Consider the following 12,840-nt stretch of genomic DNA (forward strand, 5'->3'; position numbering starts at 1 on the left):
GTGGAGATTTGGGGATGTCGAGGTTTAGGGATGCAGCGATTCAGGAATGTAGCAACATAAAAATCTGAGGATATCAAAAAATACAAAAGTAGAAACATAAAAAAATATAAATACAGAAATACACAAATTTCCACGTACTTCAACCACCATTCCTCCTACAGAAGGAGGAACTAACCCTATAAAATAACCCTATAAAAATAACCCTAAACCATTAAGTCAACAAATTACAATCTAAAAAATAGAGTACCGATCCAATCCACGATATGAGTAAAGTCAACCATGATTAAGAAATCGTAAAAAAAGGCGACAAAAACGCATTACATCAAACCAGTTCTAAGAATAATACTCAAAGACCGGTTGATTAATTGGGTTTTATATGAAACGCGATTATAACGAGCACGTTTGCAATATGCAATATGTAACTGGGAAAGGTGCGTAGTAATGGAGGCCAACTCCGAGGTGTCTCAGCATTTGAATTTCGTTTTGTTACAGCATCCTTGTGATCCGAGGTCTTCTGTAGCTAACAGCAGATAAGACTGTTTATGAAATATTTTTCTTCAATTCAGCGAACACGTGCGTTTCTTTCCGCTCTGCTACTGGCAACTTTTTTGCAGGAGAGATACAGAGCACATTTTTGATTACGGATCGACGTTGCAATCGGTTGTTTGCGGGATACAACGGTTAGAGAATGGAAAGATTATTCGCGGTGACGCAAAATGGTCCACGTGCTTCTTTTTAGGCAACCTTGATCGGATGCTTCCTTTTTGCGCGCGGATCTTGTTTACCGAGTGTAGCAATTCTTCTACGAAATAGTCTCTTCTGAATGTTTGGATTAACACTCGATAGAGAGAAATTATCTTGCTGATTTCTCGAAACGTTTGAATGTTAGCGATAATGCAATTTTCTATCTTTAGTGACTTCACAAATAAGCAGTCAGACTTTGCCGACTGTTCGTGGAATTTATGACTCTCGCTGTTTTATATTCCTCGGTGTACCTGAAACTGAGTTAATAATAGAATTACCTGTCTCGAATGAACTGCAAAATTGCTACTTAATTAGAATATCAGTTTTATAAAATAAGTAGAACTTTTGCAAAAAATTGACATATCACAGAAAATGTTAAAGAATAAAGGCAAAATATAAATTATCGAGTGTATCTTTATAAGATTTACTAACAATAAAATGTACTTTGAACGCTAGACACAATGGTCCAATAGTTTGCACTCCGCAAACATGTTATTTCATACAATTAACGAAAGAATCCCAGATGTCAGTTAAAAAGGCGAGTTAGCTCGAGCAGTTACATCCGGTTATTCTGCATCGTTTGTACAGTTATGCTAATTCGAGTCGGTCGTTCGGCTTTATAATTACACGTGGCATCATCGCAGGGTCGCAAGCACGCACCGTTGAACCGTAAATTTCTCTTCTAATTCGCAAAACAGAAGTGTCGTGCGTGTAACGAATCGGCGCTTAAACTCCCTATTAAGTTCCTCTTTAATTTTCTCGTCAATTTCAGCGAAACGCTGGGGGGACGAGTAATAATTATAGGACGTTGACGCGAGCCGTTACTCGAGTGTCAATTTCATCGGCGGGCATTCGCTCAACGAAAGTTAAATTGCACAGAAATACACGCGTAATACCACAGTACAAAGTTTAATACGCGTAGAATTTCTCTGCGATCGACAGGATTATACTAGATTGAAATTAACCAAAGTTACGCTAGTTTAACGCTTCTACTTTTGGCAACGCAACGTAACGCGACTTGCCTTTACGACATTACGGCGAACGCGGAATTAAACTCGAGCTAACGTGTCTTCACTCACGTCGCCGCGCTTAGAGAGGTTCAAACTATTTGTCTAGGAGGAGGGAAGAGGCTGAAAAGAATGTCGATCCATTTACAGCGTTAAACCTTTGACTACGTGTCATCGGTGACCACTGCCCACAACGGAATCACTATTGTGCTCTTTTTTATCTTCCACTGAAAACTATTCGATATCTCATTGTTCGATAGTTATTTTCCAATCCTTATCGCCGTTTGAACAGGTGGAAATTATTTTATATCGAAGGAGATACAGTATGAAATTGCAATGAACTTTTACTACCATAGTCCATGAAAACCATAACAACCTCTTATCAAACAGGGTTTTTAAATTACTTTCTAACACGAAAGACAATCTCAACGACTCGATTAAAAGACTTAACTATGCATTTTAACTAAAAAGACTGAATTATGCATTGAATCGCAGTAAAAATTTGAAGAGGTAACGTTTCGCAATCGCGCGAAAATTCGTGAAATTACAGGCGTGCGAAGACGCGTTGCATCATTCCGGCTGCACCGGAGGTATTACGGAGAATGATTCAACATGGAGGTGTACGATACAGCAACACGTATTCCGGGAAGTACATAATCATTCCAAAGAAATGCACGCAACGATAATGTATCTCGCGTGGCACTGTATCGTCGAAGCATTTCTTTTTTACCAAAAATCCGATGTCCGGCGGTCAATGCCGTTGTACGATAAACACCGGACAAAGTTTAATTCGTCAGACGATTTTTTCAATAAGGTCAATCAGTCTGGCGAGTTATCGAAACCAGCCGTTCGTATTCTTTCGCCACAGAGGTTATCTAATGTAATTAAGCAAACTAGTCATTTAGCTTGAGCAACTGATCAATTTCACGGATACAAAAAAAAATCATACATCTTTCACTTTTCTGTAGCAATCGATGATCATAGTTCAATTGATTAGAAAGACTGAGAGGAAAATTGAACTCGGTTTTGTGGATTTGTTCTAATCTGCCGAACGCGCGAAACGTTTCCGCTGTCTGCCAATCCATATCTCCGAAAGAGGATTCATTTCACAAGAATGATATCAACGAATTACGAAACCGATACGACAAATTTTACAAACAATACTGTCGAGCAAAAAGTAACGCTTGTACTTTGCCAATTGAAAAAATTCGATCTATTGAAAAGATGAACTTAACACCTTTGACTCGGAAAGTCAATCGAACTTTTTATTGATTATGTATATGGTACCTATGTGCATTGTGGTAGTATACTCTACAAGATTACCCAAACTTGTATGGATAGATAAACTTTTGTACACTTTTATCGACAATTTGCACTTATGTAAAAGAAATGTATGACAACATTACCGTGTAATTTTCCAGCACTCCTAAACTATTAAATTTAAATTTCTCAAAACTTTACAAGCCTAATCCAAAAGTTCCAATGCTCAAAACCAAAGTTTAAATAACAGAATTAAAAATAAAATCGACCGCGCAAAAAGAGCGGGAAACAAACTGCGCCTGTGTCAAACGCAAGCACGTGCGTTCGACGTCGATAAAATAAAATACATAAAATGCGAGAAGCCATCGAACTGAACCCTCGTAGAAATGTATTTTTAGTCCCCCTGAAGCGACACACATCCTGTAGAGGTTTATTTTATTGTCGAACAAACGGTGGATCAAGAAGAAAGCGTCTGCCGGATCGATGAATGCGTTCACGGAAGGGAAACGGTTGCGTCATGTCACGCGTGCGCAACGTCACTTTCGTTTCCAAATAATTTCAACCTGTTCTACGTGCTGTTGCACGTCGAATTTGAAATTTATCGATCCGCTGAAACGATCACGGACCGATATCGCTAAAAATTGTCGAGGAAAAGCGAGCAACTAATTTAGCGGGGCTTTCGGTGCGGCGTCTCTTTGTTTCGTCAGCTCGCGCCAGCCCGCTCCGAAGCCTATGGGAGGGTATAAAAAGTGGGGACAAGGTCACCTTACTAGACAGAAGTCTTCGAGCTGTCAGACCAGTCAGACGTACGAACGTAGCTGCGGATAGACATTTCGTGTTTTTCGTTGAATTTGTTAAAAAAAGCAAACAAGGTTGGTGAATACAATAAATAATTCAACATTTTATTCGACGCTGTTTCGGTCTCGTGGAACTTTAAATAAAACGCGAATGTATTATTCGACGAGGAATTCGAATCGTTTTACCATGTATGGGATGTCCTTCCACGGAAATAGGGTCAAAGCGTAATAATTGGAGAATGTCGGTTAATTGGTGCTGCTCGATCGTTGTAACTTCGCGTTGCCAGTGACGTTTATAAGAGTGAATAATTCGAAAATATGTTTGTGAAAATGTTCATTGGTAATAGATTCGAATTTTTTTCGAGGTTAATTTTCCATAACTGCATTTCCGTAAGTATCGTGGGAATACCGGTGTGGTACACGTGCTTGTCGTACAGGTAGTGGCATCTCGCGAGAACTAGCACTACTGTTCTATCTACAATTTCATTCACGTACCGTGAAAACGGTAAACAAATTGATAATTCTGTGACCAGGAAGACTTTTTCCGGAAGAGAAACATTTATATTGAATACTAAGATCGCTGGACAATTTTTCGGAGTAACTTGTCTTTTAATTCTTAATCCGTCTTGAATTACGAGTCGCTCCGAAAATAGAAAATTTGGGGTCATTCGGAAAAGTGTTTCGGTTACGCGTGTATAAATATATGGGGTGAATGACCTGCGTGACCTCTTCGACCTTGAAATAGTCAATTTAGAAAACTGGAAAAATAACAGTTACATATTCTCTAAGTAATTTAATACATCGAGTGCTAAATTAGGTTTAAAAAATCTAATATTTAAAAAAGGGCTAAAATTGATCGTTTACACCCAACTCATAATGATCTACGCCATTTTGTCCTACTGAGAGTTCCTTGACCTTCATCGTTACGTCGTTAAACCCCCAAAGAATTTCAATGCATTCCTCAATGCTACTAGAACCAAAATTAATCACAACAAATAATTGTTTCAGGAAAATGACTTCCATAAAGGCCAGGTTATTGAGCACGGTGGTGCAACCGATCTCCACTGGAAGAAACAAGATCACCGTAGTCGGTGTTGGTCAAGTAGGAATGGCTTGTGCTTTCACTCTTCTGACAAACGTAAGAGCAATATATTTGACTCATTGCGACACTTAAGCGCAATCATACGTAATCATTTGCTGAATAATGTTCCACTACAGAACGTGTCCAGCGAAGTCGCCCTCGTGGACGTGATGGCGGACAAGTTGAAAGGTGAAATGATGGACTTGCAACACGGTAGCGCGTTTTTGAAAAACGCTAAAATTAACGCGAGCACGGACTACGCCTCCACGGCTAACTCGAGCTTGTGCATCGTGACGGCTGGTGCCCGTCAAAGAGAAGGCGAAACTAGGCTAGATCTGGTTCAACGTAACGCAGACATTTTCAAAGGCATCATTCCTCAGCTGGTCAGATATAGCCCGAACACGATCCTCCTGATCGTTTCGAACCCGGTAGACATTTTGACCTACGTGGCATGGAAACTGTCTGGCTTGCCAAAGAATCGCGTGATCGGCAGCGGCACCAATTTGGATTCGGCCCGATTCCGTTTCCTCTTATCGCAGAAATTGAACGTAGCTCCCACATCTTGCCACGGCTGGATTATCGGCGAACACGGTGACACGAGCGGTAAGTGGAATCTCTCAAAGGGTAATCTCTCGTTTCTGCACGATGATCGATAAGTCTTATCTACGATAAGACCGACCATAAATATCTAACACTGATTGGAACACCGATTGCGATTTTGCGTAATTTTTAACGAGTTCGAGATAATATTTTTCGAATACGAATAAGGAATCGATGAGGAAATACTTGGAACGTTGTTTAATTAAATGATGTCTGATTTCAGTGCCGATATGGTCGGGAGTGAACGTAGCTGGTGTAAGGCTGCGCGATCTGAACGACAAAGTTGGTACCCCCGAAGACCCGGAACACTGGAGCGACTTGCACAAGCAAGTAGTCGACAGTGCATACGAAGTGATCAAACTAAAAGGCTACACATCCTGGGCTATCGGCCTCAGTGTGTCCAACCTAGCCTCCGCCATATTGAGAAACTCTAACCAAGTTCATGCGGTATCTACCTTGGTCCAAGTAAGTCGATAACTCACAGTAGATAACTGCTGTGCATATCTTTTACAGTACATAGTAATTTTTCGCTGATATCGTATCAACGTAATTTCTCTATTGGCTGTAGATTATAGACAAATTATGATCAGCTTAATTGGCGGTCGTACGTAATATGATATATGGCTTTTACACCAGGCGAACCTATTAAGTCTATACAGTTTCAAATTCTTTATTGAGGGTCTTAAGTTTTAATTCGAGGAAATCATGCACAAAGTAAAATAAATCGTATCCGTAGTGATAAGATACCGATTACGATCAATACTTTCAGAGTAAATACAAGAAATTCGCACTGCCAAATATTTCCCAAAATTTTGCGTTCAAAAAATTTAGTACTTGAGAGATGTAGAATTTGAAACTTGAATACTTCAAATATTCGGAATGAAGCTAATTATTTGAATGTTTTTCAGGGATACCACGGAATCGACAAAGAAGTATTCCTCTCGCTGCCATGCACGTTAGGCGAAGGAGGTGTCACATGCGTCGTCCAACAAAAGTTCACGCAAGACGAATTGAACCGTTTACAGAGTTCAGCGAACGCGATGAACGACGTTCAACAAGGCTTAAAGTTCTAAGCGATCTATGACTGCGTATTGCAGTAATTCTTTCTATTTAAACAACAACAGAACCCAGTTCATCAGTTTTTATTCTCGTAAACGTCAGTTTTTTAATTATGCACAAAGACTGTTGTTTGTAACGACTACTTATCGTTTCTACTTACGTTTACTTTATGCTACTTATTATTTGTGTACTGCGAATAACGAAGGATGTTTGGTCGATATTTAATGCATATTTAATAGCGTGTCGACAAGAATGTCGCAACTCGCTCGATGATTTTGATGATATGTGTGTGTTCACGTTGGCACATGGTGCTACTGTTGTGTACTGTTAATGTTTTTAAATAATCGTGACAAGCTGTATTGCTTACCCAAGCAACACAGTATTTAGGCAAATTGTATTACGTAAATGGCTATTTAATTTAATGTAAAACATGATACTTAAACCGGTAAGCCTGGGCTAGTACAAAAAGGACGTACACAAAATTCAATGCAAGCGTGAAAAGAACATTGTGAAAACTTAAATTATTGTACGTTTTTACAGCATCAGGCGTATTTTGTAATATTTAATGTCTACCTCGGGATAAATCCTACACCGACTGATGTAAGATACATTGGATCGGTTCGGGTGTCCCTCTACCGAAGATATTCTTCTTACAATCTATCTTGTATATTTATAACAATATTTTAATAAATAATAGTGTTATGCGAACATTTTGTGAACATCATTTTCATCACTTTCTACATCCAACATTTGTATTAAGTTTATATCGGTAATGTAATTAGGTTTTGAAAACGTTTACAAATTTTTCCGCAATTACTGTTAGTCTTTATGAGGTATGACTCGACTCGACTCGTTATATATCTCCAACCATCGTTTGTTTAACAATTGGCAAGTTGATGCGTTGGTAATTTACTAGACGATTTATATGCGCAAATAGTTCTTTATCTGTCAAGGTTCGTTCAATTCCGTGCGATATGTTAATTTCCGTGAAGAAAATTATATAGTGGTAGAAACGATGGTTTTGTCACATATATGCTCGAGTTGTTCGCTACGAATTCATCTGAGACGTACGATAGGTGTAATATCCAGAAGGCACATGGGCATGAGTCGATTTCGTCGAACCTTACCACCAACGTTACTGAAGGACATTTTCAGTGGTAATAAGGCAAAGAAAAAATTTCCATCTGCCGATTTCGGGAAAGATGCCTCCGCTGGATCTGACTTACAGAGAGCGGTCAGTTTCGTGTAAGCAGTTTGTTTTCTGTACTTTTGTTGTCAAACATTAAGGAGGTCGTTGTCCACTAACCACTCTATTTTTAATCTTCGATGCTAAATCCATCCAAAAATAACCTTTTGAGGTAGATGAACTTTAACGTGCTCTCATCTGGACCAATTTTCCAGAAGCGTGACATGAGAAGCACAATCTGAATTTAACAAATTCTAGGCATTTATTACTGGCTATTAAAAATAAACATCACATAAAATTAAGTGTACCGATAAACATTATCTATAAATTAGTTTTACAACTTTCCTTTATGAATATGAATTTCCGTCATAGACTTTTGAAAGAATGATGGATGTGCGAGGATTCTAATTTAGAATGTACACTTTTTAGACAGCCTTGTTTAAAGGAAGAGTTGCTGTGCAAATATTCGGAACCGGTGCGAGACTGCTGTCACAAAGTGACAATCGTGGGAGCCGGCATGGTCGGCGTGGCTATCGCGAATGCGATTATCTTCCAGGTACGCGAATCCGTCGCTTTTCGTCGACCTTTGAACAGTAATGGAATATTCGAGTTTCGTGCAAGTTTTTTCTTTGAACTCGAGTGAAAGTTCGCGTATGACATGTATGAATGATGGAAGAATATACCAGAAATTCAGCGTGTAAACACGTATCATAAAATACTTTGCATACCTCAAATCGGTGACAATTATTGCGAGACGTTAATTTTAACTGCTGTCGCTTCATTCTAGAAAGTTTCCCCTCACGTCGCCATAGTGGATGCATTCCCGAAGAAGCTGGAAGGGGAGGGAATGGATTACAGCCATGGTTCCGTTTATCTAGAAGATCCACGCATCGATTACGACACAGGTAATAAAGTTTATTTTAGCAACGATTTCATCGAGCATCAGCGAATTTCTAGAAAATTTCAACCAGCTAGGAAACTAAATATAGAATTTTCCTGCGAGACCTTTACCATGTTTTTCTATAATAAAATCCACTTTGACCACTGTTACCCAACGCTTCACGCAGTCCATAGATACTTTACTACAAATAAATAATATAACTTGTAAAGAATTTGCAGTGCTAGGTTACAACCGGTAATTAGTTATGAACTGGTACTAGTAGGATCTAGTAGAGAATCTTGGGACCTAGGAGAGCTTCGAATTTAAGGGAACCTAGGGTTAGAGGAGCCTAGATATAAGGAAACCAAGAACTTGTTAGAAACCTAAGACCCGAGTTTCTAGTAGTTCCAAAGTTTTACGAATAAATGGTAAGCCAGCGATAAAAACGATTAGAATGTTGTTTTAGATTTTTGTATATCGAGCAATTCGAAGGTGGTGATTCTAGCCGCGGGTGTGAGACAGGTAAAAGGTGAAACTCGACTGGACCTGGTGAAACGAAACACTGAGATATTGAAGAACATAGTACCGCCCCTGGTCAACTACAGTCCGAACGCGGTGTTTCTGATCGTCAGTAACCCAGGTTAAGTTACTACGTTGAAGAAAAATAGATACTCGTTGAACGGACGAGTTCTCGTCAGCAAGAATCATCGAGCAACCAATCGAAACGGAACTCTTACTTTCAGTTGACATTTTGGCGTGGGTTACGTGGAGAGTGAGTGGATTACCGGCTAATCAAGTTATCGGAAGTGGAACTCATCTCGATTCGGCGAGATTTCGTTACTTGATCGCCGATCGTTTGGAAATAGCCCCCAGTGCGGTGCAGGCTTACATCGTGGGCGAACACGGTGACAGTCAGGGTGAGTCGAACAATTGAACGTGATCTATTTTCCTCTTACATTTTATGGAGAGGAGAAAGCAAACGGTTACGTGTGTACCGTGTCTCCTTAAATGTTACGCGTTTCCTAGTTCCACTCTGGTCTGGAGTGAATGTCGCGGGCGTGCAATTTCGTGACATTCTGCCTAACATTGGACTGGAAACGGACGAGGAGAGATGGAACGAAATCGCCAAGGAAGTAATCAGATTGTAAGTTCCGTTAACGTTAAAATAACCATCAGCGATGGGTTCGAACGCCTCTCGAGTTCGAACAATGATCTTTTCAGGGGACCTACAGTGAGATGTCTGAAAGGATATTCGAATACGGCGATCGGTCTCTCGACAGCCGACATCGTCAAAAATATATTGACCAATACGCAGAGGGTTTTGCCGATTTCAACCATGATCCAAGTACGAAACATTTTGCTAACTCGGTAGAAGCATCAAACTATCCAAATTTTCGGAACAATATTAACAACTACGATATAAAGGAACTCTATCAAATTCCGACACTTGATTTTTTTCACAGGGTCACCACGAGGTGTGCCACGAGATGTACTTGTCGCTGCCCTGCACCCTCGGCGAGCAGGGAGTCACGAACATCATACGAATGCGTATCACAGAGCACGAGAAGAAATTGTTCCAAACGTCAGCGAATCTTGTGTACAACGTACAAAAGGATATCAAAATATCTTGAAATTGTAACTTTTAGATCGTGGATATTCGAGGCCATCCATTTGTCAAAAGAGTACTTCGAATATAACTGTCCCGTGATATTTTTATCCGAGTCTTTCCTCGTATTAACCGATTTCAAGAACCGCGATAATGTACTGTACGTTATTCCCCATTTCGTAGCGTGATTAAACCGATCTTGTTTCTTGGAAGGGAACTGGACCCATTTCCCAACTGTATCTCTTATGTACTGGACCCAAATTCTTCATCTTTTGAATTTCTACGCTTAGGACTTTGTAATTTTAGAATAGCAAGACGTTCGAATTTTTGAGAATTAGAAAGTCCTGTTCCGGAGAAATATGTGGCCTTATCAACTATTTTTTAGAAATACGAAAATGGTGCGTAGATGGGTACGTTTGCCCGTGTTAATTGAAAGAAATGTGATGGTTGACCGGTGGATGGTACCAGAAGGCCGTAATTCTGCCGCAGGCTAGGCCATGGCAAGGTGAGAGCACAGTACATGAGTCGACCACAAGATGTCGTGTTGAAATGTTCAGGTAAGGCAATAGCCGCGTTGTTACGGCATTCGAACAGCCGCAGTGCCGTAAGAACAACGCTCTTTCCGAGAACGGCCCTCCGAAGACGTCCTGTTCTCGGAAATAAAACGGACGGTTATAAAAGCCTCGTCTTATGCTCATAAATATTTCATACTTATCGAAAAGCTTAACGGTAGGATCGCTATAAAAGCGGCATTGCTAGTCGGAAGTCAGTAAGAACGATAGAAAAGGAACAAAAAGAAGGTAGTTTGAGAGCGCAACATGCACTAGTGTTGATATCGAGCGAAGACGCTATGCCAGAAACGCTCTCCTTTTACTTGGTTCGAAAGCAGATTCATTTGAAAGGCGAGGCGTGTCATTGATTTTTCAAGAATTCTTCGTGGATCGTGTCGTAACGCGCGCGAATCCTTTCGTCGATGAATGTAAATTCTTTCGTTCGAAACGGTCTGCTGTCGTTGGCCATCGACGCGTCTCGGGGAATCGTAATTAGCGAACGGAAACACCTCTCCTCGAACAATTACTTCGCGTTGCAAATTAACCCCCGGGAGGTGCCGGGGTCAATTGTGATCCTCATACGCGCTATATGGTGCAACTTCTTCACAATATTCGCAACACTTTACGTACCAAATTATAGCTTGTAACGCTTTGTTTATAATTATACGTTTTTGTTTATCTTATCTCTAAACTTCAGTTGCATACTTTCCATTTCGAAGCGCTTTCGTGGTGGGAGACTAGTTCCAAACCCACTGGTTTCCGATGCATTATTTCCCAGAATCTTGAACTGTAAAAATTCCAAGGATCCTAAATTCTAAAGTCACAGATTACAATATCTAAAAATTCCAAAACTGGAAGATGTCTCTATAACGAAGAGTCGATCGATTTGAAATCGGAAGATTTAAGAAAATCAGCGATAAGAGTATAAAGGAAGCGAACGTTTTCGATCGCAAGAGTAATCGGACAAAACAGCTTCTGGTCGGAGTACAGAGAGCGTAAAGCACAGGTAAAAGAGAGCAGGGTTACCGCGCAGGTGCGAACGGTACTGAGGCCCAGGTGGAGGTGGCAGCCGGGCCCCGTTCTCTGTTAGCCCTGTCGTCTGTCAGTGGAGCTCAGTTAGCAGACAGTCGGTCCGTCCGGTCAGCTGGTTCCGCCTAATCGTGAAAGAGATCTTCTTGACTGTAAATCGAACGCGGACCACCCGATAGAGGCCGGTAATCGAGACTCGATCATCGAACATCGACGAAGAAGAAGAGAAATTAAAGATCGATTGGCCGATGAGCCGCGTGTGCGCGAGTGTCCTCGCTTAACCAACACGTACGATCGAAAAATCAGGGAATAAGCAAGTGACAAGATCGTATCGATCCGTGTAACGAGACAATATTTTAATCGAGACGAACGTATGCGTGGTTAAGTAGGAAATGACTATATCGTACGCGAGTGAAGTGCCAAACGGCTCCAGCTTCGGCTGCTTCTGGAGGATCCTGATCAAGTGAGTTTACCATACGTTTATATCTACATTTGCGCCGAATTCCGCGATCGATTCGATCGAAATGCCTCGTGACAGCTTGAAGCCGATCAGTCGCGCGCTATGTGGCCTTAGCAACAACTTCGACGGGCGCTGTCTTTAGCGATTTTCTTTCTACTCTCTTCGCGGACTTGGCCGCTAGAAAACCACTGGTCGCGCTATCTGCACTTTGTCCCTTCATCGGCTCGCCATTCTTTGCCGCGACATTATCGTCCCGCCGTTTAGAGCGGCAGGAAACCTGCGAGGCGTTCTCGAAAACGAGGTGCTCTCACTTTCCTCGCTGCTGAATTAATTCCGAGCTCGTTGCAGGGTATTCTTGATTATCCCCCGAGCAAAATTCGACTTCCATTCTTGTATCATCCGTTTGCGAAACACAAGAGATTCGCGACGGTTCGTGTTTAGGATTTTGAAAGGAATAGCGTCAAAATATGCCCGAAAGTAGAAAGAAAGAAAAACAGACGACTTTCGACACGCGTACGACCGAGTTGAACGTTTCGAGATACTGGAGCACGCTTCTAGACAGTTTACATAGTCGGCGTGC

General features: G+C 41.0%; 3 protein-coding genes across 3 annotated transcripts in view; all 3 read left to right on the top strand.

Annotated features, from left to right (window-relative positions):
- Positions 1-3,745: 3,745 nt before the first annotated feature.
- On the top strand, positions 3,746-7,256 carry LOC100881284 (L-lactate dehydrogenase). The gene is made up of 5 exons (XM_003705619.3): positions 3,746-3,883; positions 4,817-4,946; positions 5,027-5,492; positions 5,713-5,954; positions 6,398-7,256. Exons 2-5 carry the CDS (start codon positions 4,821-4,823, stop codon positions 6,560-6,562), a joined length of 999 nt encoding a protein of 332 aa, XP_003705667.1. The 5' UTR covers positions 3,746-3,883; positions 4,817-4,820; the 3' UTR covers positions 6,563-7,256.
- A 104-nt stretch (positions 7,257-7,360) lies between these two features.
- Positions 7,361-10,324, top strand: LOC100877589 (L-lactate dehydrogenase). Its single transcript, XM_003705586.3, has 8 exons — positions 7,361-7,793; positions 8,164-8,290; positions 8,522-8,639; positions 9,081-9,254; positions 9,358-9,531; positions 9,641-9,758; positions 9,836-9,959; positions 10,078-10,324. Exons 1-8 carry the CDS (start codon positions 7,564-7,566, stop codon positions 10,243-10,245), a joined length of 1,233 nt encoding a protein of 410 aa, XP_003705634.1. The 5' UTR covers positions 7,361-7,563; the 3' UTR covers positions 10,246-10,324.
- A 1,532-nt stretch (positions 10,325-11,856) lies between these two features.
- Best2 (bestrophin family protein) overlaps positions 11,857-12,840 on the top strand; it is a 41,898-nt gene continuing 40,914 nt past the window's right edge. The window contains exon 1 of the mRNA XM_012290805.2: positions 11,857-12,263. Coding sequence (XP_012146195.2) covers positions 12,193-12,263 — 71 coding nt within the window. The 5' untranslated portion in view covers positions 11,857-12,192. The remainder of the gene's footprint in view (positions 12,264-12,840) is intronic.

The sequence above is a fragment of the Megachile rotundata genome, chromosome 3 (assembly GCF_050947335.1).
Source record: "Megachile rotundata isolate GNS110a chromosome 3, iyMegRotu1, whole genome shotgun sequence".
Taxonomy (NCBI): Eukaryota; Metazoa; Arthropoda; class Insecta; order Hymenoptera; family Megachilidae; genus Megachile; species Megachile rotundata.

Coding starts and splice junctions, on each gene's coding strand:
- LOC100877589 (XM_003705586.3), top strand. CDS start 7,564: ATGGTTTTGTCACATATATGCTCGAGTTGTTCGCTACGAATTCATCTG. Junction 9,255..9,357: donor TCTGATCGTCAGTAACCCAG/GTTAAGTTACTA, acceptor TCTTACTTTCAG/TTGACATTTTGGCGTGGGTT. Junction 9,759..9,835: donor GCCAAGGAAGTAATCAGATT/GTAAGTTCCGTT, acceptor TGATCTTTTCAG/GGGACCTACAGTGAGATGTC.
- LOC100881284 (XM_003705619.3), top strand. CDS start 4,821: ATGACTTCCATAAAGGCCAGGTTATTGAGCACGGTGGTGCAACCGATC. Junction 4,947..5,026: donor CTTTCACTCTTCTGACAAAC/GTAAGAGCAATA, acceptor GTTCCACTACAG/AACGTGTCCAGCGAAGTCGC. Junction 5,493..5,712: donor CGAACACGGTGACACGAGCG/GTAAGTGGAATC, acceptor GTCTGATTTCAG/TGCCGATATGGTCGGGAGTG.